Source organism: Pogona vitticeps, chromosome 15 (assembly GCF_051106095.1).
Source record: "Pogona vitticeps strain Pit_001003342236 chromosome 15, PviZW2.1, whole genome shotgun sequence".
Taxonomy (NCBI): Eukaryota; Metazoa; Chordata; class Lepidosauria; order Squamata; family Agamidae; genus Pogona; species Pogona vitticeps.
The window spans coordinates 11,355,603-11,378,888 of NC_135797.1; the positions used below are offsets into that span (position 1 = coordinate 11,355,603).

Below are 23,286 nucleotides of genomic sequence, written 5' to 3' on the forward strand. Positions count from 1 at the left end.
CACAAGTAGCGCAAAAGAAATGGTAAATTTATTGAGAATTAAGTCAGAGAAAGAGTCACTGAATGCCGTTTTCCAAAAGCCACCACTTTCCATAGACACTGGACTCTCAAACCCCCATTGCGCCCACTTGTAGGGAGGATGGCAGTGGGGCACCCCACCTATTTGTAAGACATCCATTTGAGGAAAGAGCATGGATGGTTCCGATTACAGTGGTGCCCTGCATAACGAGCGATTCGTTTAACGACGAATCTGCATAGCGATGCGTTTTTTGTGATCGCAAAAGCGATCGCATAACAATGTTTTAGATGGCCAAAAATCGCTTTGCGATGATCAGTAAGCGAAACGAATAGCAATGTTTTTTCTAACAGCTGATCGGTGGTTCCAAAATGGCCACCGAGTAAAGAAAATGGCCGCCCGCAGTGTTTTCGCGCCCTTTCCTCGCTTACCAGGCAGCGAAAATGGCGGTCGCATGGAGGATTTCCGGATAACAGTGAGTTTTTTGCCCATAGGAACACATTAAACATGTTTCAATGCGTTCCTATGGACTTTTTTGCCCCGCATAGTGATGAATCCGGATAGCAACGATTTTTTCGGAGCGGATTATCGTCGCTATGCGGGGCACCACTGTACATATTTATTCATTTGTTACAGTTCTCTCCAGCCTTTCCTTGAACGAGGTCAAGGTGGGGGTACGTGGCTCTTCACCACATCTGTCCTTCCAAAACGTTCTGGGGTGGATGAGGAGTAGATGATGCCTGCTCCAGATTCAGTGAGTTTCGTGGTTCTGTGGAGTACCAGAAACATAGACTTCCGGAGTCCCTCAACCCGGAATGAGAGACGCTCTAGACTCAACGTTCGCTGGCCTTCGTCCCCAAATTTGTGTCTGTCCTCCATCCTCAAATTCGCATTCAGTTTCAAGTCTTCTGACATCGTCACCTTTTTTCCCCTGATAACGCCTGAGCAGGTCTGAACACATTTGCACCCAGCTAGGGTGTGGCCTCCAATAACAGCTCATCAGATTTATTCCAATGCAGTTAGAACCGTGGGCGAGGGTGACTCATCTGTGAACTTCTTGCCTGCCTGAAAGTTTGCCCTAAAATGTTTTTCTGGGATTATAGAGCAGTTTGCAAGTTTGTTGTGCAGTTGTTTCAATGGCAAGAGGAGGTGTGGAGAAACTCACAAAAGGCAACAACTGGGCATCCACAGTTGTGGAAAGTGACACTGGTGGAAGATTTTTCACAACAGCGGTGACATTCCAGCTAACTCTTGTTAGTACTGTGCAGAAGATGGCAAGAGTAAGCCACTTATGGATGTTTTATACCTTGTAAACTCTATGAGGATGAGACAGTCCAAAATGGAGCAAGAGATAGTGCTGGAAGAGAGGACTCCTAGGTCAGAAAGTACCTAATTAGCTGTTAGAGGAAGAAAAAGCATGGACAAGTATGAACAGCACTGTTGCTAATGAAGGAACTGAATTTGAGCCAAAGGGATGTTTAGTTGTGTCTTTGCAGAGAGCAGAAGGAAAAACCCAGTGTTGCGTGACAAATACAATTAGAACACGTAATGTCAGAAGTATGAATCGAGGTACAAACTGTAAAGCGAGAAATAGGACATTTGAAGATTGCACTGCTTGCTGTGAGCGAATTAAAGTGGACAAGAAAATGAATGGGGTTAGGCACAGCACAAAGAGTGAGGGGCTCTAATGCAAATTCTGATGGATTCATATCAGTCAGATATCTTTGAAAACGTATCAACATAACCATCATTTAACTTCAGCCTCGGATGCTAGAAAAACGTAGAAAGCTTTTATATCAGTGGGGAAGACGAAATACATCAGATACCAAACTGGGATGTAATGATGATCATAAGCGTTGACTGGAACGCAAAGGTAAGAGATCAATGATCACCAGACTCTGATCGAGAACTTGGCCTCAGCCGTCAGCAGAAACGTGACTCATTGAATTCTGCAAAGGCCGGATTTTGTTTATTGTACGAACTTGGCTTCAGGCAACTGAAGAGATGGCTTTTGGCCACATGGCCCTCCCTAGAAGGCCAATGACTCAACTGGAAGCAACAAAAGGAGAAGTTGTATTTTCTGTGTCAGAATGAGACCACGATTCGTTAATATCAAACGTTAGGGTAAGTGGAAGGACACTAAATGGAAGATCAAGAGAGTCCACCGGGCAAGCGAACAAGTGTTTTGTTTTTTTAAATGGATTTTTGTCCCTTACTGCATGGAATGTGTTTTTGGGTTGCTTCTGTGTTTTAGTATGGTGTTTGATTCTTTTCACTACAGTGGTGCCTCGCTTAGCGATTGCTCTGTTTAGCGACAAAATTGCTTAGCGACGCTGTTTTTGCGATCGGTTTTACGATCGCTTTGCGATGTTCCCTATGGGGTATTTTCGCTTTGCGATGACCGATCATTGCAAAGCAACCCTTTTCGCACAGCTGATCGGCGGTTTGAAAATGGCCACCAGGAAAAAAACATGGCTGCCCGCTGTTTTCTGGGACGGATCCCTCTCTTTAGAGGCAGCGAAAATGGCAGCGCTATGGAGGATCTTCGCTGAACCGTGAGTTTTAAGCCCATAGGAATGCATTAATCAGGTTTTAATGTATTTCTATGGGCTTTTTATTTTCGCATTGCGACGTTTTTGTGCAACAGCGATTTTTTCAGAACGAATTAACGTCGCACTGCGAGGCACCACTGTATTTGTATACTCCCAGTGGTTAGCGTGAATGTTGTCTTTTAATGATGTAAGCTGCTTTGGGTCCTTATTAAGGAGAAAGAAGAAGGGGAGAATATTTTAAATAAAATTAATTATTCTGGCCGGCTTGGTGGGGCAGATCCCTAGATTCAATTTGCTTGGGTATTCTGATTTTCTCCCCCTCTGTACCGGTGCCTTACCAGATCAGCATTAGCTGATTTTTCTTCAAATGACAAGCCGGTTTTCCCAGGCAGGCGGACAACCGAGCCTTTTTTGTTGTTGTTGTTCTTTCAGTCTTCACGTTTCTCTTCTCCCACTCCGTCCATGGCAGGCCTTTCATGGATGATTTAAGAACCTCCCTCTCCCGAGTTAATTCCACTTAAACACTCTTTGACTGTTCTGCCAGTCTGACCTCTCCGGAGAAGAGACAGATGTTTTCTCCTGAGTGGGCCTAAGCTGCACCAAGATTAAGTCCCTTTTCTCTACTCATAGATAGCCTCAAGCATCTGGAAGAATCCTGTTTGTCATCTTTCCACATAGCCTCCCTGGCCAGGAATTAAAATTGTCATAATCATTTATATCAGTGGTCCTCCAACTTGGGCCTCCAGATGTTCTTGGACTTCAACTCCCAGAAATCCTGGCTAGCAGAGGTGGTGGTGAAGGCTTCTGGGAGATGTAGTCCAAGAACATCTGGAGGCCCCAAGGTTGGACACCGCTGATTTATATCATGCAGGAGAATGTATCTGGTGTGGCAACGACATTACAAAATTTTCTTCTAGTAATTATAAGAAGTAGAGGCGTACCTTTTGTTTCTTTTTTTAAATGAATACTTGCCACTCTTTAACAATACCCCTCTTTATCAGTGACCTGGGTCAGGCTTGGCTTAATCGCTGCGGTGGATGGGATTTAAATCGAGTTGACCAAGTTAAAACTTGGAGCAAGTTAACAACTCAAATCCCAGTTAAATGAAGTTGATTTAAATCACAATTTAAAAAATTCTGGGTTTTTTGACGATGTCAAATTTTAAAAAAACATTTTTAAAATTTAAATTGTGATTTAAATCAGTTTGATTTTTTTAAAAAAAACACATTGATTTTTAGCCACCCTGCTTTCAGTGAAGCAGGATCAGAAGACTCCGATGGACTTTTGCAAGGGTGAAGTATTGGAAACGGTGTTATCCTCGTGCCGATGTATACGCAGCTGCTAGCTGTGATATATTTGGGATTCAGATGGAGAATATTCTAAGCACAGCTAAGCAGAGTGCCTAGAATGCCTGTCTGAGATATGAATACAGTGGTGCCTCGCTTAATGATTGCCTTGTTAAATGACAAAACTGCCTGACAATGAAGTTTTTGCAATCGCTTTTGTGATCCCAAAACGATGTTCCTATGGGGAAAATTCGCTTAACGATGATCAGTTCCCTGCTTGGGAACCGATTTTTCACTAAACGATTTTGAAACAGCTGATCGGTGGTTCTAAAATGGCCACCCGCTGTGCAAAATGGCTCCCTGCTGTGTTTTCAGGATAGATTCCCCGCTTTACAGGCACCGAAAATGCCCGCCCCTATGAATGATCTTCACTGGACGGTGAGTTTTCAGCCCATTGGAATGCATTGAACTGGTTTCAATGCATTTCAGTGGGCTTTTTCATTTCGCTTGACGAGGATTTCGCTTAACAGCGATTTCAACGGAACGAATTATCCTTGTCATGCGAGGCACCACTGTAAATATCTCCAAATACTACATGATATTTGGCATTTTCATAAATGGATTAATATTCAGCTGAATGGGAAAAAAGAAGATGGTCTCCTGTAGTTGAATTCGGTGGCTAACATCCGTTAGTAAGTCAACTAGAGTAGGCCACTGAATAGGTGGTGATTTGGTGAGTCAGCTCCCGTGTAAATTCCATTCCATTCAATGAGCTTCCTCTGGTGGGAACTTGCTGCAGGATTTCAGCATGGGGCTGTCTGTGTCCCCAGTCTTCATTGTTTAAGAAGACTCCGGTCATCTACTGCTTCTATACAAATTAAACTTCTAAAACCACAGAATTTCCCTTGATTTGCATGATTTCAAACTCTCCCACCCTGTTGCTATCTCTGATCTCCTGGTATGACTACCTGGGTGTCGTCCAGATGTTTCACAGCCATGCGGGTTGAGAAGCGTGCTTCGCGAGTAAGGAAGACGGAAGGGAAAGAGGGTTGGAAAGCAAGCTAGCGAGTGGAGGTCAGTGAGAAGTTCACATCTGATCCCCACTATCCCATTCTGCATGTTTTTCTGCATTCCTGTAGCTTCTACTCATACCCAGATGATTGGAGACAGGGCCAGGAGGGAGCCAGGAAGAACATCGCATGGTGGTAGAGAGGGCCAACGGCGCATGTCAATGATCCACGGGCTCTATAACAACTGACTCACAGCCGTTGTCCGGGCTTTCCTGCCAAAAGAACTTTTGCGGCGCTACAGGGAAATGGCAGGAATCAAATACAAAATATCTTTTGTCATACTGAGCTACCCCAGTCTTCCCGTGAAAAGGAAGTCAAGTTTGGGTTGTCCTTATTCCAAATAAAAAGCCATCTTCAGTACAAACACTGGAGTTGAAGCTGCCAGTCCATTTTCCGGCTGGAATTCAAAGTACAGGGGTGCCTCGCTAGACCATGATAATCCGTTCCACTGAAATCGCTGTTTAGCGAAATCATCGTCTAGCGAAAAAGCATTTTCCTCATTGGAATGCATTGAAACCTGTTTAATGCATTTCAATGGGGAAGAATCGTGGTTGTCTAGCGAAGATCGGCCATAGGAAAGCCGCTTTGCGAACCACCCATCAGTTGTTTAAATCGCTGTCTTGCGAAGCTTAGGTCCCGAAAACACCCGTTTTGCGAGCGGGGAGGGAGCTGTCAAAAAGTAATCCATAGCCGTCACTCAGTACAGTATTGGGAAAAAAAATGTAACACAGTGGCTGAAATATAGTAGTAAGCCGCAATGAGAGTAAACTCATTGAATCAGTGGGAATTTAGTGAGTCAGTCCCATTGATTCCATGGGCCTGCGCTAGTTGCGCAGGGACGTGGTGAGCACTCGAACACTGGCCTTCGAGAGAAAACGGGACCACCCTCTGTCAGATCTGCTTTGATGTGGACGCCTGCCTTGAGCAAGGGGTCAGACTCAATGACCTCCGAGGCCCCGTCCCACTCCATGATTCTATGACTTACTACTGGAGTTTAGCCTTGATGTCACTTTCTTTGATTTTCTGTGATTGCTATTTTTTATTGGGGGGGGGGAGAAAACACAGTGTGCTCCACATGGATAAAAAAAACTGTAGACAAGTTGAAAACATGCTTTGAAACGCTACTAAAACTTCCTTAAAATGCCTTTAAAAGTAATTCTTGAATAGCAGTAGGAAGTGTTTACTTCTTAGAGCAGTATATGGACTTTCTTCCCTGATTTTTACCCTGAAGTGTTCTGCCTTTCAAATGGGACTTCATTATACTCTTGTTAGCCAAAAACATAAGAAGTTAACTGCATTACTCATAAATCTTTACTTCCAAACTCGGCAGCGACAGCCCGTTTAGTTTTGAACACTTCTGCCTTACTATTTAATTGATTTGTTTTATGATAGTTGCTTTATACTCGCTCCGTTAAGGATCCCACTGCTTTTTTTTTAATACGGATGTGCGAACGTTTTGTCTCATGTTTTCGGTAAGAATGTGCAAACGTCTTCCTAATTTGGGACAGAAAGAACTTGAGATTTTTTTTTAGTCATTTGGAGGTGGGAAAAAGCTGATGCTGACAGCTTTGCTCATCCAAATCCAGAACTTTTGACTGCTAAAGTTTTCAAGGTCTGGCTTAAAATTCCTATGAGCGATGGTTGGGCCACCTCTTTATTTTAAAGCACGCTCCTCAACGTTTACAGGAATGTAGGCTTGAGAACACTTGCATTTATTGGATTTGCTACATGGCAAAGAATTTTATAGGTTTTTTAAAGACGGTTTCAAATGTCGTCATGTTCAGAGGGGAAGGGAGAATGTGGGATTTAATATACCTGCACATGGGGGGGGGAAGTAAAACTGGCGTTCCGTTCTCTAGTTTTTACTCCTTTCTGTCTATTTCAGGAAAGTTTCCCAAAGGCCAAGATGTCCGAAGAAATAATTGTGCCGGTCTACTGCACGGGGGTCTCTGCCCAGGTCCAAAAGCAGCGAGCGAAGGATTTGGGGCTGGGGAAACACGAGAACGCCGTGAAGTACCTGGGACAGGATTTTGAGAGACTTCGGAACGAATGTTTGCGGAACGGAACTCTTTTCAGAGACGAAACCTTCCCGGCTTCGGCGTCTTCCCTGGGTTTCAAAGAGCTGGGTCCCAATTCCTCCAAAACCTACGGAGTCAAGTGGAAAAGACCTACGGTGAGGTGCAAGCTGTGCTGGGCCCTTATCGTCCTTTTTTGGTCGGTTCTCGTTGGTGGCTTTGTGACTCAGGCGGGCCGGCGCTGTTGTTGTAGACGGCTGGGTAGCTCAGTAGCTGAGGTCTCTCTTACTTGTACGGGACTGGAAGTCCACTTCGTGTTTCAGTTTCCCCTTCGTCATCCCCTCTTCCCCTGAAACAAGATCATGCACCTTGTTTTAGAAAGGGATTCTAGTGCCTGTTTATTTATCTGGTTCAGTGGCTCCCCACCTTGGGTCCCCAGATGTTTTAGGACAGCAACTCCCAGAAATTCTGGCCAGCAGAACGAGTATTGAAGGCTTCTGTGAGTTTTCATAGTTTTCAAGCCTGAGTGCTCCCTGGAAGGACAGATCCTGAAGCTGAGGCTCCAATCCTTTGACCATCTCACGAGAAGAGAAGACTCCCTGGAAAAGACTTGGATGTTGGGAAAGCGTGAGGTCAAGAGGAGAAGGGGACGACAGAGGATGAGATGGTTGGACAGTGTCTGCGAAGCAACCAACATGAATTTGACCCAATTCTGGGAGGCAGTGGAAGACAGGAGGGCCTGGCATGCTCTGGTTCATGGGGTCACGAAGAGTCGGACATGACTGAACGACTAAATAACAACAACATGAGTTTTAGTCCAAGAACATCTGGGGACCCAAAATGGGGGGGACCACTGATCTAGTTCGTTGGCTGGCTGGCCATCATATTTTCTCCATCTACGTCTTTGGGGTGGTGATGATCATGGTGGCATTTCAGAGCACCAGAAAACGAGGCTGACGACGTCTTTCAGAAGTTGACGAGATTAGGCCTGGTGAAAATGGATTGTCCTCACGGCGGCTCTTCAGATAGATGAATGTTTGTCGCGTGGAAGGTAGTCCAGGTTTGTTATCGGCTGCCGATCGAAAGGGCGGCCCTGGATCTCATGGGCTTGAGTGGCAGGAGAGCAGATTACGGTGGAACGTTCGGTGAAACGTCTTTACTGCCTGAGCACCCCGGCCGGTGGGGATGGTTACAAAAGGGGTGAGCGGGTTTCTCCTCTCAGCAGGTTTTTCTGGAAGCAGAGGAAGGGCAGCATCGGTTCGGGATGGTCCATCTCTGGATTTACTGTATCAAGGAGTTGATCACAGTTTCATGATCTTGTTGACGTTCATGGCTACAAAGCTGCACTGTGCACTGGCTGTTCTCCCCATCCTTTGGTGACTTCCAGCTGGTCTTCCTTTTCTACTGCTGGATTGGGTTTTTTTTTCCTCCCATAGTGCTCTTCAATGAGTCTGTCAATGCAGCTGAATATCACATTCGCCTTTTTTGCTGCTGCGTCACCTTGCTGACTCATGCTTAACTTCCGATCGACGGCAATCCTTCCATTCTTTTCACATGTCAAGCCAATGGTGTCCCTTCCTATATTTGTGCTTTGTGGTCCGTCCATCCCCCCCCCCGCCTATATAGAGAACTTTACATTCCCTCCCCGTTGAAACTCGCTTGATTTGTTTTGACCGGTTCTCTACTCTTTTAAGGCCAGAGGTTGAACTCCTGTTCTCACCAGTGCTAGCCACCCTGTCCAGTGGAGTTTGGGGATAATGGAAGGTGTAGTTCATCAACATCTGGACCGCTAAGGGTTTCCCACTGCTTGAATGAGTAATGAATTAGGGAGGAGAGAGAGTTGCCCTATGCTAATTCAAAGCAAGATGCATGCTCCTTGTCGTTCTTTAAAAACACTGGCATTGAATAGGAGTGAGAAAGCTGAATCTGTCTAGCTGAATTCGCTCCACATTCGCGGGGCCCTCCAGGGAGTTAGAGGTCTTTCCCAAGGTAGAACATGAGACCTTTGGGAATTAAACGAAGAGCCCACCTCTCCTAGTTTTGAATTAAATGACTGGTTTAATTGGGAACATAGGAATCGACTGAGTTTGGGCCACTGATCCATCTCACCTTTAAGGTTTCCGGCAGGGGATGCTAAGACTTGATCCAGCAGCCACAGACTAGAAGGATAACGCGCCCCGCTCTGCTGTGTGTTTCAGGAGCTGTGCCGTAACCCGCTCTTCATTGTCGATGGGGCCACCCGCACAGATGTTTGCCAAGGAGCGTTGGGTAAGTCCCTTTCCTCCAATGCAGGGGGTGAACTGTCTTTAAAGTCTGATTCTTGTCGTGCAGGGTTGCTGGGACAATAAAAAGGAGAGGAGAAAGCATCTGCACTGTCTTGAGCTCCTGGGGAAATGCAGGGAGAATGCGAAATAACTAAATATTATAGTTTTAGAAGCGGTAGCCGAGTTAGCCTATCAGGCAAAAGTCCAAAGAAACAAAACAAAACAAAACAAGATATAAAAAACCATGTGGCACCTTAAAGGTGATTATACAGTGGTGCCCCGCATAGTGACATTAATCCGTTCCGGATTAATCGTCGCTATTCAGAAACATCGCAATGCCGGGGGGGGGGGAACCCCATAGAAACGAAGTTTAATGCGTTCTTATGGGGCGAAAACTCACCGTTATGCAAAGATCCTCCATAGTGCCGCCATTTTCGCCGCCTCGGTAAGCGAGGAAATCGTGCAGAAACGGTTGCGGCGGCCATTTTGGGCACCCGCCGGCCATTTTGGAACCGCCAATCAGCTGTTCCGCAAACATCACAATGTGAAGATCGGTAAGCGAAACACTTACCGATCATCGCAATGCGATGTTTAGGCTATTAAAACATTGCAATGTGATCGCATTAGCGATCCCAAAAAATAGATCGCTATGCGGATTCGTCATTAAACGGTGCGCTCGTTATGCGAGGCACCACTGTATTTCAATGTCAGCTTTTGTAGATTGTGTCCACTTCTTCAGACATAATGGGGTAGCGGGAATGAAATACAGAAATCACGAGTAAAACATTCATTGGCTTTAAGCATCCTGGGTGTGCGGTTACATCTCACGCGTTTGGTGTTAAGCTCTATTGTAAACATTCCCACTGGAGATAGAAACCCATCCAGAGAGCCCTCTGTGCACATTAGACTACAGCACCCACCATCTCCATGTAGCATGGGGAGAATGGGAATTGTGATTGTAACTAGAGATGAGAGTATTCATATATGGGGGTATTTTTATTAGTCTATGAATATGAATACCCTCTGTAATTATAACACAGTCATCTATAACAAATTGCTTCTGGGGGAGTGGGGGGGGACCGAAGTTACATGTCAAATGGTCAAGAACATTTCAAATCAGGGAATCGAATGCATGCCGCACAGACTTTTCTGGGCCATTAACCAGGTGTTCCCTGGGTATAATGAGATTAAAACAATAAAAGCAGTAAAATCTATTCATTCTGCGTAGGCCTAGAGATTTCATCATCTGAATGGAAGCCTTTTTTTTCAAAAGAAGAAAAGGAAATATAAAAATGATACCAATAAAATAACGCTCAATATTGCTTAGTTTCTGAAATCAAAGAGCGTCAGATTTGTTCAGAGTAAGAAGGTGGATAAGGAAACAGATGGCCGGGTGGTTTTTCTGGGTGTGTGTGATGGTTAATTATTAGAAAGGGGAGCAGCCTGGAGTAATGGTTTATTTTATTTGCTTTATTGATGACCCACTTTTCTCCAGGTGGCTCACGATATTAAAAAGATCAGAATTAAAAAGAGAATAAGTTAAACATTAAGAAACACTTAAACTAGATGTGAATTAGAACACAATCGAACCATTAAAAGCAAAGAGGCATGAAAAACTGTCCTAGCTTTTAAAAGGCGTTTGGGGAATCCATAAGGATGGTTAAAAGCCTGCCTGAAAAATATGAGTCTTCCGCTGTCGGCGGAAGGATAAAAAAAAGGAAGTTCGGCTGCCAGCCTGATCTCCCGAGGGAGATCATTCCATAACCCGGGAGCCACCACCGAGAAGGCCCCCGTCTTGTGTCCCCATCCGCCCTCCCTGCGCTGGCAATGGGACCGAGAGGAGGAGGGCCTCCTCTGACGATCTGAAACACCAGGAAGGCTGATATGGGGAGATTTGGTCCTTCAGGTCGCCCGGATACAAGCCGTATAGGGCTTCGACTGCTCTAGCGAGACTCGAGCATGTTCGTCACTGACCCATGAGAAAACAAGGAGTGGCTTGGTGTCCGTTCTGTTTTTCTGAGCCTCGCCTACCTTTCAGGGCTGTTGTGAAGATCAAGGGGGAGGAGGAGGAGATGAGCCGTCTGCTGCCTTAGGCTTCTAAGGAAGGATAAAGAGCCTTCGGAAAAAGCTTGGAAGTGGGGCATTCTGATCTCCGGCAGTAGCCCAGAATAATGAAACGCAGGCTGTGCGTCGTGATCGAGACCTTGGCAAGAAAGTCAACTCATAACCCTCTAGATTAGAACAGCTTTCCCTGGCTGATCCTTCCTTTGTCTCTTTTCCTCACTCTCCAGGCGATTGCTGGCTTCTGGCGGCCATCGCCTCGCTCACCCTGAACGATCCGCTTCTTCACCGCGTCGTCCCCCACGGGCAGAGTTTCCAGAATGGCTACGCTGGGATCTTCCACTTCGAGGTGAGCCACTGCCTGGCGGGGCACGGTTGCTGACACCGGCCCAGGTGTTGGGGCTGCGCACCTGGTTTCCCCAGCAGAATCGCACTCCTGCCCACCTGCGGCAAACACAGTTGGTCCAGGAAACGAGGCAGAGGCTCCCCACGTGGCTGGCTCCCCAGCAGGGCTCGCTGGAATGTTTGCAGCCATTTTTGGAAAAAAGAGACTTCTGTAGAGATTGTTGTTGTTTTTTTGGACACAGATCCTGGGTGAGGCACATGGGACCCCACCTCTGGTTAGGGCTACGCCCTGTTTCTTTATGGCTGGGTGGGTCTGATTGGCCAGGTGCGTATGAGGAATTAATTGAGTGTAGCTTAAAAAGGCGTCCTCGATTATGCAGTGGACCAAAGTTCAGGGACCTACAGCTACAAGTCTCCTCTCAGTAGATCAACCCCTTATTTGGTTAACTTACTTCAACTGGCACACATATTGTCTCAATATACGTATTCATGCAGAGACACCAGTAATAAGAAAGAATGAAAGATTTCATTTTACTTACACTGTTCTTTGTGTGTGTGTGTGTGTGTGTGTGTGTGTGTTCTATATATAGAACACACACACACACACACACCAGAGACACTGGTAAGACACTGAGAAAGACTAAAGGTTTCATTTTACTCACAGTTCTTCATATATATATATATATGAAGAACTGTCAGTAAAACGAAACCTTTAGTCCTGGTGTGTATACATACATACATACATACATACATACATACATACATACATACATACATACATACATACATACATACATACATACATATATTGTGGATTAAATCTTAACTGGTTACGCGGCTGAGCTGAACTGGTTAACTAGCTTCATGTTGACTGCCTGGGTTACACAGCTGACAGAACACCTCCCTCTAACCGTCTTCATACTCCGTAACAGACTCTCAACTGAACTCTGACTGGGGGGAAAGAAAAAAAAAAGACAGGGAAAATGAATCTGAGGGAGAAAGGGGAATTGCTTGACATTCACCCAAGTCCAGGAAGGTCCCTCCTGGCTAAAAACCTCTTAAAAGGCATCCTGTGCAGGTTGCAATGCTTTCCAACATGTGCCGTTGCTTTCTTTGAACTGTTTCTTTCCTCCTTCCACGCAAACCCGGTTCACGAAGGGCAGAAATCCCCATTCGCACTATGACGAGCCCCACCCCACCCCCTACCCGGCAGAACGCCTTGCAGCCTCTGGCAAGCCGTGATGTGATGGCTGGGGTTATTTTAAGCCGCCGCGCCCGATGGCCCTCCCATTTCTGGAATCTGCCCTTGCAGGTGGGAACCACCTTGGCATTTCAGCCCTGCTCCTTGGGAGGGCTAAGGGGTGGGGCAGCCGCTCCCTGCCCAGGGCAGTCGGTGGCAGAGGTGAAAACCATTTGGCGCCTCCTGGCTGGGAGGTGTCTTCTCCAAAGCCGACGCCACCCTCCCTTGTGTCGTTGCACCTGGCACGGTGACTGGGCTGGGGGGGGGATGACCGAGAGGCCCAACACAAATGCGAGTTAGGGAGTCAACCTCTGAACATGTGCAGAGTGCCCTTGGCAGGCGTCGGCAAGTCAGAAAGAGCGTCTTTCGGCCGGTGGGTTGGCTGTGCAACGCTTCTGGACGGGAAGGATTAGCCGGCTGCAAAGTGGAGCTCATAAATCCCGGAGATAGCGCCACCGAAGTAGCCCGCTTCTGGTCCAAAAAGAATCAGATCCTATTAACGTTTTAAATGTGAATGGACTTTATATTTAATCGATGTGCATAGTTTTAAAGTGTGCCACACCCTGATACAAATAAAGCAAGCAGGTCAGTGGCAGGAAACGCTCAAACCCTCATTGTGACAGTTCCCGTAGGCTCCCCCCCACCTAGTAAGAGTCCAGAAAAGACTTATCAGCCAGGCTGTTCCATGTCAATAAACGAACACAGTAGGACCCCTTTATCCGCGGGATCCGTATCCACAGATTCGCTTATCCATGATCTGAAAATATTAAAAGGAAAGTCCTATTTCTATAAAATGAAGTTTTTTAAATTTTATGATTCTATAAGGGCGCTTAGAGGGTTGGACTTGGAAAATTCAGATTCTCAGTGACCCCTGAAACTCACTGGGCAGCCTTGAGCCAGTCTCTCTCCATCTCTCAGCTTGACCCTACCATACATGGTTATTATTCCTCTTAAAAGAGCAAACACATAGTCTCTGGTTCTCTGTAGTGGCCTGTTCCGGTAACGCCAGCACTGGAAATACATATATCTTCAGTTTTTTCATTTAATATGGTTGATATTTTCAGACCATGGGTCAGTGAATCAGCGGATAACGATCCCGCGGATACAGGGGTTCTCCCGGACAGCATCTCCTAGAAATCGCTTGGCCTGTAACCATGTCCCAGTGCAGACAAAAACAACAACACTTAATCCAAGTTCCAAGTTTAAGTTTATTCTATTAGCTAAATGCCGTCACAATTGTTTAAAATACAAATATAATCAAATAAAATCAGAATAAAATCACAGAGATATAAAATAATAAGAGACCGTTCATATCTGGGAGTCTCCAGCACAATTGATTACAATGGCTCTCAGGGAATTAGCGTGAATATTTCTGGCCACAAACACCTAATCATGGTAATTCTTTTTCGGTCATGGTTAAGAGTGATGTCTGAACCCATGATCTAGGCATGAGCATTTGTTGTAGTCCAAGATGGGAAACCGCGGCCCGGCACTAATAATCGCGGTTTCGAGTGTTATGTCTTCCGTGGCTGTTCAGCCAATGGGAATCAGGAGAGAGCACGCTAGATCTGGCTTGACTCTGAAGTCCGTGGTCCGGTGTAACTTGGCAACGATGTTCGCGCCATGCCTGGGTTGACTTTTTCAACATGTCGGTTTTGTGTGTCCCCCCCCCGCCCCGCCCCGATGCAGATCTGGCAGTTTGGCGAGTGGATAGACGTGGTCGTGGACGACCTGCTCCCGACCAAAGATGGCAAGCTGGTGTTTGTGCATTCGGCAGAAGGCAACGAATTTTGGAGCGCTCTGCTGGAGAAGGCGTACGCCAAGTAAGCACCCCTTCCCTTGGCGGTATGCATTCAGTGGCCGGTGTGGGTTGTACGAGGGGTTTCTCCCACCCCTCCCCAGGTGACGTTGGCCAGTCCCTTCCCTTTCAGGCTCCCTTTTCCCCCATCAACACCTTCCTGGGGATTCGTAGACGCAACCGCTAACATGTTCTTCTCCCTGCCCTAGGCTGAACGGCTGCTATGAGGCGCTCTCCGGAGGCAGCACCTCGGAAGGGTTTGAAGACTTCACCGGCGGCGTGACGGAGTGGTATGACCTCCGGAAGCCCCCCAGCGACCTCTTCCACATCATCTTGAAAGCCCTGGAGAGGGGGTCCCTCATGGGCTGCTCCATTGATGTGAGTATGTCAACAGCCCCCCCCCGACGTTTGCGGTCTCCGGTGGGGCGCGCTTCTGATATGAAGGAATCCGAGACAGGTGGGCGCTTCTGGACATGCGCCTCAGCAAAGGATGATGGGCTACAGTGGGATAATGGGAAGTGGCCGAGTGCTCACGATGGAGACCCACTCCCCCAGATGTTACCATGTGGATAACACCTAAGCTCAGAGGCAATGAGGAACCCTGGAGGGGCCATCGTCATAAATGATCTTCTCATCTCTTGGAGTCCGGATTACCTTTGCGCCTTACCTGCAAGGTCGTTTGGGGGCTGACACGGAAAATGTTAATAGGATCTCCTTCCTGGCACAAATGTGGCTCTATAAATCCACCAGTTCCGTTCACCTGAAAGGCGTAGAAGTTGCCTTTTGCACGAGCGGGTCAGCTCACCTCTTCTACTGCTCTTGTTCTGCTGGGTTTAACGAGTCATCCTTCTTGGAAGAGGGGGAAAAACTCAGCACCTGAGCCCCGCGGGTGCCTTTGTTCAACTGCACCGGTGGTTTAGACCATCTTCTACCTTCTCGGGGCCAGGTGTGCATCAGGTGCTTCGTTCGGTTCCCATAATACAGTGGTGCCTCGCATAACGAGCGACCCATTTAACGACAAATCCGCATAGCGATGCGGGTTTAGTGATCGCAAAAGCAATCACATTGCAATAATTCTAATGGGCAAAAATCGCATTGCGATGATGATCTTCGCATTGCGATGTTTGCAGAACAGCTGATCGGTGGTTCCAAAATGGCCGCCGGATGAAGAAAATGGCTGCCCGCAGCATTTTCGCGCCAATTCCTCGCTTACCGAGGCGGCGAAAATGGCGGCCGTATGGGGAATCTTCGCATAACAGTGAGTTTTGTCCCCATAGGAACGCATTAAACCGGATTTAATCCGGAACGGATTATCGTCGCTATGCGGGGCACCACTGTAATGTCTTACCTTCCTATGGATGTTGTTGTTGCTGCTGCAGCATCCTGAAGCGAGTTCAAACGATGATCAGGGGACTGGAAACCAGGTCCTGGGGGGGAAAGACGGAAAGAATTCGACAGGTTTAGCCTTGAGAAAAGAAGACTGAGGGGAGATAGGAGAGCCCTTTTCAAAGACTCAAAAGGCTGTCATAAAGAAGAGGGGCAGGATCCGTTCTAGATCGTCCCGGAGTGCAAGACATGTCATAATGGGCTGAAGTTACAGGATGGCAGATTTTGGCTGAATATCAGGAAAAACTTCCTAACTGTTAGAGTGGTACGACAATGGAACGAACTGGTGAGGGCTTCTATGCATTTAAGGGCAAATTGGATGTCCCTCTGTTGGATCGGCTTTGATTTGTATTCCTGCCTTGAACAGGGGTGTTGGGTGCCTTCCAACTCCAGTTATTCTACGATTCTGTGATTATACGTTTTGGACCGTAACTCCGTTTCTTCCTCCACTCTCCCCAACCCCTTATTCCTGCTCTTCAGATAACCAGCGCATTTGACATGGAGGCCGTGACATTCAAGAAACTGGTCAAGGGCCACGCTTATTCTGTCACTGGAGCGGAACAGGTGATCTTCCCGTCATTCCCCCTTTTTTTTGCTTTTAACCAGATGGTTCCCGTTTAGTGGGCAGTAGAACCAAAATGATCCCCATAAGGTAAAATACAGCTGCTCATGAGCCATTCTGGAACTAATATACAGTGGTGCCTCCCTTAACGAGTGCACCGTTTAACGACGAATCCGGATAGCGACGTGTTTTTTGCGATCGCTAATGCAATCGCATTGTGATGTTTTAGGTGGCAAAACATCGCATTGCGATGATTGGGAAGCGTTTCTCCCCTGCATAGCGACGAATCCGGATAGCGACGTTAATCCTGGAACGGATTAACGTCGCTATGCGGGGCACCGCTGTAGATCAAAACAGGCCACAACGCAGGATATAGCGTGAAACCTTTACAGTGGATGATTAAGAGTTACAAAGAGTTGCACTGAAAGTCACTGGTCAGTTCCAGAAAAGGGCGCTGCCCATCTGTATGGCTGATGTCTTGCAGTAGTTCAAGGGTAGACAAAGTGCAGAATTGAGCGTGCTTTAAAAATTTTGTTGTTGTTTGGTCGTTAAGTCGTGTCTGATTATTTAAAATTACTTCCTCTAATTACATAGTACATGAAAGTTCAGGGACCAGCAGTACAGATTGAACCACAAGTCTTCTCTCAGTAGACCACCCCTTGTTTTGGGTAGTTTACGTCAATAGGTACAGTACTTACTATCTCAGTGCATTCACTTAGAGACACCAGTAATGAGACAGAATAAAAGGCTTCATTTTACTCACAGTTTTTCGTATATACTGGTAGACATCAGCCATACAGATGGGCAGCGCCCTTTTCTGGAACTGACCAGTGACTTTCAGCATCAGGGTGGGTTCTCCCTCCCCCTCCCCCTCCGGCTATATGTTTTTTCCTCTTCTGAATAACCTAGAATAAAGTTCGGTAGTCACGTCCTTGTTGATACTGGATGTGAGAGACAGCCTGATGAGGAAGGAGCCGGGCTTGTGACCTGATGGCCAGTAAAGATAAATTTCTGTTCTGTCAAAGCGAAGCTTAAGTATGTCCCCAAGAGATAAGCAGAAAGTACTGCTTGAAACCCAGACTTATCAACTTGATCATGCATGAAAGGCATTGTGGGAAAGTTTTACGGTTTGCTTTGTTTTCAGAAAGAGATTGCCCTGTATTTTTCTCTTCCCTTTCCTTCCTTCCTTCCTTCCTTCCTTCCTTCCTTCCTTCCTTCCTTCCTTCCTTCCTTCCTTCCTTCCCTTTCTTTCTTTCTTTCTTTCTTTCTTTCTTTCTTTCTTTCTTTCTTTCTTTCTTTCTTTCTTTCTTTCTTTCTTTCTTTCTTTCTTTCTTTCTTTCTTTCTTTCTTTCACTGGCTCACTCACTGCCCTTCCTTCCTTCCCTCATAACTGACTTCTCCAACCCCTGGCCACTGGGAAACTTCTCTTCCAGTTGGAAAGTCTTAAGAAAATTACCTTGACTCCCTGTAAAATCCAGCGCCAACTCGTCACCCCCTTCCTTGGTAGTAGATTTTCTCGTAACCGGCCTCTCTTCTTGCCTCTGTCTTCCCTCAGGTCAACTATCGGGGACAGAGGGTTCAGCTGATACGGATACGAAACCCCTGGGGAGAGGTAGAATGGACCGGAGCGTGGAGTGACAAGTAAGGGGCTCAGCCATTGTGAGGAATTTTGCACCAATGTTGCTGAAGCATCGTGTGTGTGTGTGTATGTGCGGGACGTCGCCCCACTTGGCATAGCAGAGATTACTGATTTGGTGCAGTGGTTAAACTGCAGTACTGCGGCCAAAACCCTGCTCACGATCTGAGTTCAATCCCAGTGGCCTCAGGTAGCCAGCTTGAGGTTCACTCAGCCTTCCATCCATCCAAGGTTGGTACAATGAGTACCCAGCTCGTATGGTGGTGGGGGTGGCAGCAATGTCGAGCCTTTATAATTCAACTGTAAACCATCCAGAGAGTGCTTTAAGCACCGTGGGGCAATATATAAGCCGCACGCTTTTATAGCCGTGAGTGTGTGTACGTGTGCTTGACCAGATTCTGTGGGACTCCAAGTATCTGGATTCTGCATCCAGTCTTACCTTGTTACACAGTGGGAGTCAGAAGCGCTGCTTACCCGTTTGTCTGTCACTGTATTCTGTGAACACAAAGATACACCGACAACAAGACACACTAATCACCCATCTCCTGAAAAGGACAAAAGCCCATCTCACAGCCATAAATACTCCATTCCCAAGCCAACAACACCAGAGCACAGAGTGCTGTCCTCTGAAGGGGCCGGCCGCAGAGACGGGCGAAACGTTAGGAAGAACAACCTCCAGAACACGGCCAAAGAGCCTGAAAAACCCACAACAACCACAAAGATTAAGGTTTGGGGTACTTTGGGGTATAGGAACGTGTGGGCCCCCCCTCCGTGTTCTGGGGAGGGGGCCACATCTGGTTGGAGAGCAATTCCTGTCCACCTTTTCTCCAAGAGTCCCCGTTACCCTCGTGCTGCTTACGACTTCGTGTTGTCCAAACAACACAAAACTTTTGGACGTCCAGCTCCCCCCTTTAGAGATCAGATCTTCGTGACTCCTACAGCCTCTTCCAAACTTGTTTCTCATCCCGGTCAAAACACATGAGAAATAAACCAGGAAAAACAGATGGGGTTTTCACTGAGAATGGGTTTCCCTTCAAAAATCCAATAGTAAGTTGCAAATAGAGTCGGCCCATTGAGCCAGCCTGGATTTGGTGAGTCAATGCTGCCTAAAATCTACTGATTCAAGGGGCCTGCTCTTGTTGTGGTTATGTGCCACACGTGGTCTCCAACGTATGGCGATCCCGTGAAAGAGGGATCCCCAAAATGTCATCTCCTTGCAGACTCAAACCTGTGGCTTCCTCTAGGGAATTAATCCATCTCACATTGGGTCTTTCCTCTTTTCCTGCTGCCTTCCACCTTTTCCAGCATTATTGTCTTTTCCAGAGAATCCCGCTTTCTCATGAGGTGGCCAAAGTCGGAGAGCTTCAGTTTCACCATTTCTGCCTCTCAAGAGAGTTCAGGCTTGATTTGATTTAGGACCCACTGCTTGTCTCTCTGGCAGTCCCGGGTATCCAGAAAGCTCTCGTCCAGCGCTACCTTTCCAACAATTCAATATTTTTTTTCTGTCCGCTTTCTTAACTGTCCAGCTTTCAAACTCTACTCTAATTGCAACCTATTACTGGATTTTCAGCCATCCTGAAGAGTTCCCCTTTGTTTTCACTTCTAAGCAGAATGAGAAGCAAAGATCTCTCTTTCTTCCGCAAGAAGAGGGATCTTTGACCTGAAATAAAATTCTCAATTTCCTGGATTTTTTCTCTCTCTCCTATTTTGCAGTTCTGGCGAATGGAATGTGGTGGATCCGGCGATCGGACAGCAGCTGAGAATTAAAATGGAAGATGGCGAATTTTGGTAGGAATCGTTTTCATTTGCTTTTAAAGGCTTCCTTTATTAAACTTTCTCACTCATGCTCTTTCTCTTTACAAGTTACGCTGGTCTTGACCTATAAAGCCCTCATCGACATGGCCCCAAGCGACTTGAAAGGCCATCTCTCCCTTTAAAAACACTGCACGGCTTTTAAAATCCTCAACAGAGGCCTTTCTCTCCGTCCCACCACCCACCCAGGGCGGTCTTTTCTCTATCCCTGCTCCTGGGCTGTGGAACTCCCTGCCACAGGAGACCGGGCTGGCCCTCTCTTTCCGCTACTCGACAAAGACCTTTCTCTCCCGGAAGGCTTTTTCTTAGCAATGGGACGCTTTCTAAGAGAAAAGGGGGGGATTCTTAAAAACGGGACGGAGGTGGTTTTCTGTTTGCGATGTGCCCTCCGAAATAAAGGCATGTGATTTCTCGGCTCACCACCCTCTTCTTTTCCCCTCCATCACCCTCGGCTCCAGGATGTCCTTCCAAGACTTCCTTCGAGAGTTTAACCGCCTGGAGATCTGCAACCTCACCCCGGATGCACTGAAGTCGCGCACAATCCGGAAATGGAACACCAACCTGTACGACGGCACCTGGAGGAGGGGAAGCACCGCAGGTGGCTGTCGGAACTTCCCAGGTACAGTGGTGCCTCGCTAGACAGTTACCCCGCATGACAGTTTTTTCGCTAGACATTGGCTTTTTGCGACTGCTATAGCAATTCGCAAAACAGTGATTCCTATGGGGGAATTTCGCTGGACAATGTTTGGTCCCTGCTTCGCAAACCGATTTTCGCTAGACAACGATTTTGACAGCTCGCAAAAACGGGTGTTTTCGGGACCTAAGCTTCGCAAGACAGCGATTTAAACAGCTGATCGGCGGTTCGCAAAGCGGCTTTCCTATGGCCGATCTTCGCTAGACAACGACGATTCTTTCCCATTGGAACGCATTAAAGAGGTTTCACTGCATTCCAGTGGGGAAATGCTTCTCGCTAGACGATGATTTCGCTAAACAGCGATTTCAGTGGAACGGATTATCGTCTAGCGAGGCGCCACTGTACCTAGGAAGTCAGGACATGTCACTATTCGAATGCTTGGAGCAGGATGCAAGAAACGGGGGAGTAAACACCATTCCACTTGCTCTGTATTGTGAATCTTTTTTTACTCTGTTTCCTGCCTCCTTCAGCTATGTTCTGGATCAGCCCCCAGTTTAAAATCCACCTTGAAGATACAAAAATACAAAAAAAAATAAACATTCATTATAAAATCCTAGCACGGACGTTCTTGTAAAAACATCAGAGATATATGTTAATATATAATTTTCTACAATAGAATAGAATAATTTTCTATTGTATTTTCTATAATATAACCGAAAATATTATTTAGATAGGTGAGACCCGGTAAGAAGAGAAAGAATTGAGAATTTAGGGAAGTAGAAGCTAAAGTGAGTAAGATATAGGAGAGGAAAGAAAAGAAGACAAGAGCGGGGGGGGGACAATAAGGATATAAAATAACATGGAGAAGAACCAGGTAGAAGAAGAGTTAAAGGTAAAAAAAATGGAAGGTGAAATTGAATATTAAAGCAAAAAAAAAAAAAGGTAGAGTAGAAAATGATTACATGTCATAAAATCCATGGGGCCGAGAGCAGAAAGGGGATAAGTTAAGATAAATAGATTAAATTTCCTCCCATGGATTGAAACTTCAGGTATGAATGTTCTTTTCGGCTGTAGCCACAGATGGGTCTTGTTCTTTTTGCTCTGCCCTGTTGCGAATCTTTCCCACCCGTTTTTTTTTCTTTTGCCTTCGTCAGCAACGTTCTGGATCAACCCCCAGTTTAAAATCCGCCTCGAAGAGGTCGACCACGAGGACGAGGATGGGAGGAGAGAGCCCGGCTGCAGCTTCCTTCTGGCCTTGATGCAGAAGCACCGGCGCCGGGAACGGCGGCTGGGCAAGGACATGGAGACCATCGGCTTCGCTGTCTACGAGGTAACCGCGGCGGGCCGCGGGGGGTCGCCCTTCCGGCTTGCCTGCAGCAGAGTCCTGGCGGCCTGGATCGATCTCCGGCTTTGGCTGATTTATGGATTTGCCTCCTTTTCTGTCTTTCTTCAGGTCCCCCCTGAGGTAGGTGTCCAAAGCCCGACATTCTCGAGTAAGTAACGCCAACGCTGTTCGATCAGGAGTCTGGGAAGTGCTGAGTCTTCCTTTTGCTGAACAGAGGTGTGCAGATGTGTGGTTTGGGTCTTGCTGCTTGCACCCCGGAACCGCAGACTGGCCCGTCTCTGACGCGGAGTCGAATGTTTGATCCATTTAAGTTCAGGATTAAGTATTCTGACCGCCGTGCACGGGAATTGTCGCTCGTGACACATCTGGGTGGCGCTCGGTTTAAGACAGGCTGGCTTCTACGGGGGAGCCAGTGTGCGGTTGTGGTTAGAGGACGAGGACTCAGGAGAGCTGGGTTCAAATCCCACCTCATCCGCGGAGCTCAATTGGGTGACCTCAGGCCAATTGGGTGCTCTTTTTCGGCGATGTGTAAGACCCGTCTTTTCTGGTCGGGTGTTGATTCTCCAGGCAGTGAAAGTAAAATTCAAGTCCTCACCGTCAAGGACGAAGGACTGGTTGACACAGAAGAGGAAAATAAAGCATGTTCCTCTACTAGTCTGTCGGTCCGTCTTGTTTTTAGTACACCAGACTCTGACCGGCAGCTGCACGCTAAGGGTTTCAGATGGTTTTCTTCTCCTCCGTATCTGGAAGTGGCCGGAATCAAACCTACGTCCTCTCTAAAGTTCCTGTGTGAGGCAAAGCCCCACCTCAATCTCTGCCCCTTTCTCCCCGGCAGTATGTGGGGCAGGCGTCGGTCCACCTGAAGCGCGACTTCTTCCTGTCGAACGCCTCGCGGGCCCGCTCCGAGCAGTTCATTAACCTGCGCGAGGTCAGCACCCGGTTCCGGCTACCCCCGGGAGAGTACATCGTGGTGCCTTCCACGTTCGAGCCAAACAAGGAAGGGGATTTCGTGCTCCGCGTCTTTTCGGAGAACAAAGCCGGGACGGTGTAAGTCATTCATGTCCGGGGGCTGCGTTGAGGTAGGGCGATGAGGGAACAATTGTCTGTAACCAGAACATAAAGAGCAGGTTTATTCACTAGGTCCTTTGTATAGGTCGGAGCAGTACTGGTGGTTTCACTTATCCCCGGTCTGAAAATATAAAATATATTAAAAGAAAAAAAAAAAACCTAGAAATGCATATTTTCATGAGGTGTTTACCAGAACT

The 23,286-nt window shown here is 47.0% G+C and overlaps 1 protein-coding gene across 1 annotated transcript in view; it reads left to right on the forward strand.

Moving 5' to 3' along the window:
• The window catches only part of CAPN1 (calpain 1), a 45,844-nt gene that overhangs the window by 10,645 nt on the left and 11,913 nt on the right, over positions 1 to 23,286 (forward strand). The window contains exons 2-13 of the mRNA XM_072984396.2: positions 6,809 to 7,096; positions 9,137 to 9,206; positions 11,494 to 11,612; positions 14,538 to 14,671; positions 14,856 to 15,024; positions 16,513 to 16,596; positions 18,150 to 18,235; positions 19,944 to 20,018; positions 20,501 to 20,661; positions 21,831 to 22,006; positions 22,130 to 22,141; positions 22,857 to 23,068. Of these exons, the coding sequence (XP_072840497.1) occupies positions 6,830 to 7,096; positions 9,137 to 9,206; positions 11,494 to 11,612; positions 14,538 to 14,671; positions 14,856 to 15,024; positions 16,513 to 16,596; positions 18,150 to 18,235; positions 19,944 to 20,018; positions 20,501 to 20,661; positions 21,831 to 22,006; positions 22,130 to 22,141; positions 22,857 to 23,068 (1,565 nt within the window). The 5' untranslated portion in view covers positions 6,809 to 6,829. The remainder of the gene's footprint in view (positions 1 to 6,808; positions 7,097 to 9,136; positions 9,207 to 11,493; positions 11,613 to 14,537; positions 14,672 to 14,855; positions 15,025 to 16,512; positions 16,597 to 18,149; positions 18,236 to 19,943; positions 20,019 to 20,500; positions 20,662 to 21,830; positions 22,007 to 22,129; positions 22,142 to 22,856; positions 23,069 to 23,286) is intronic.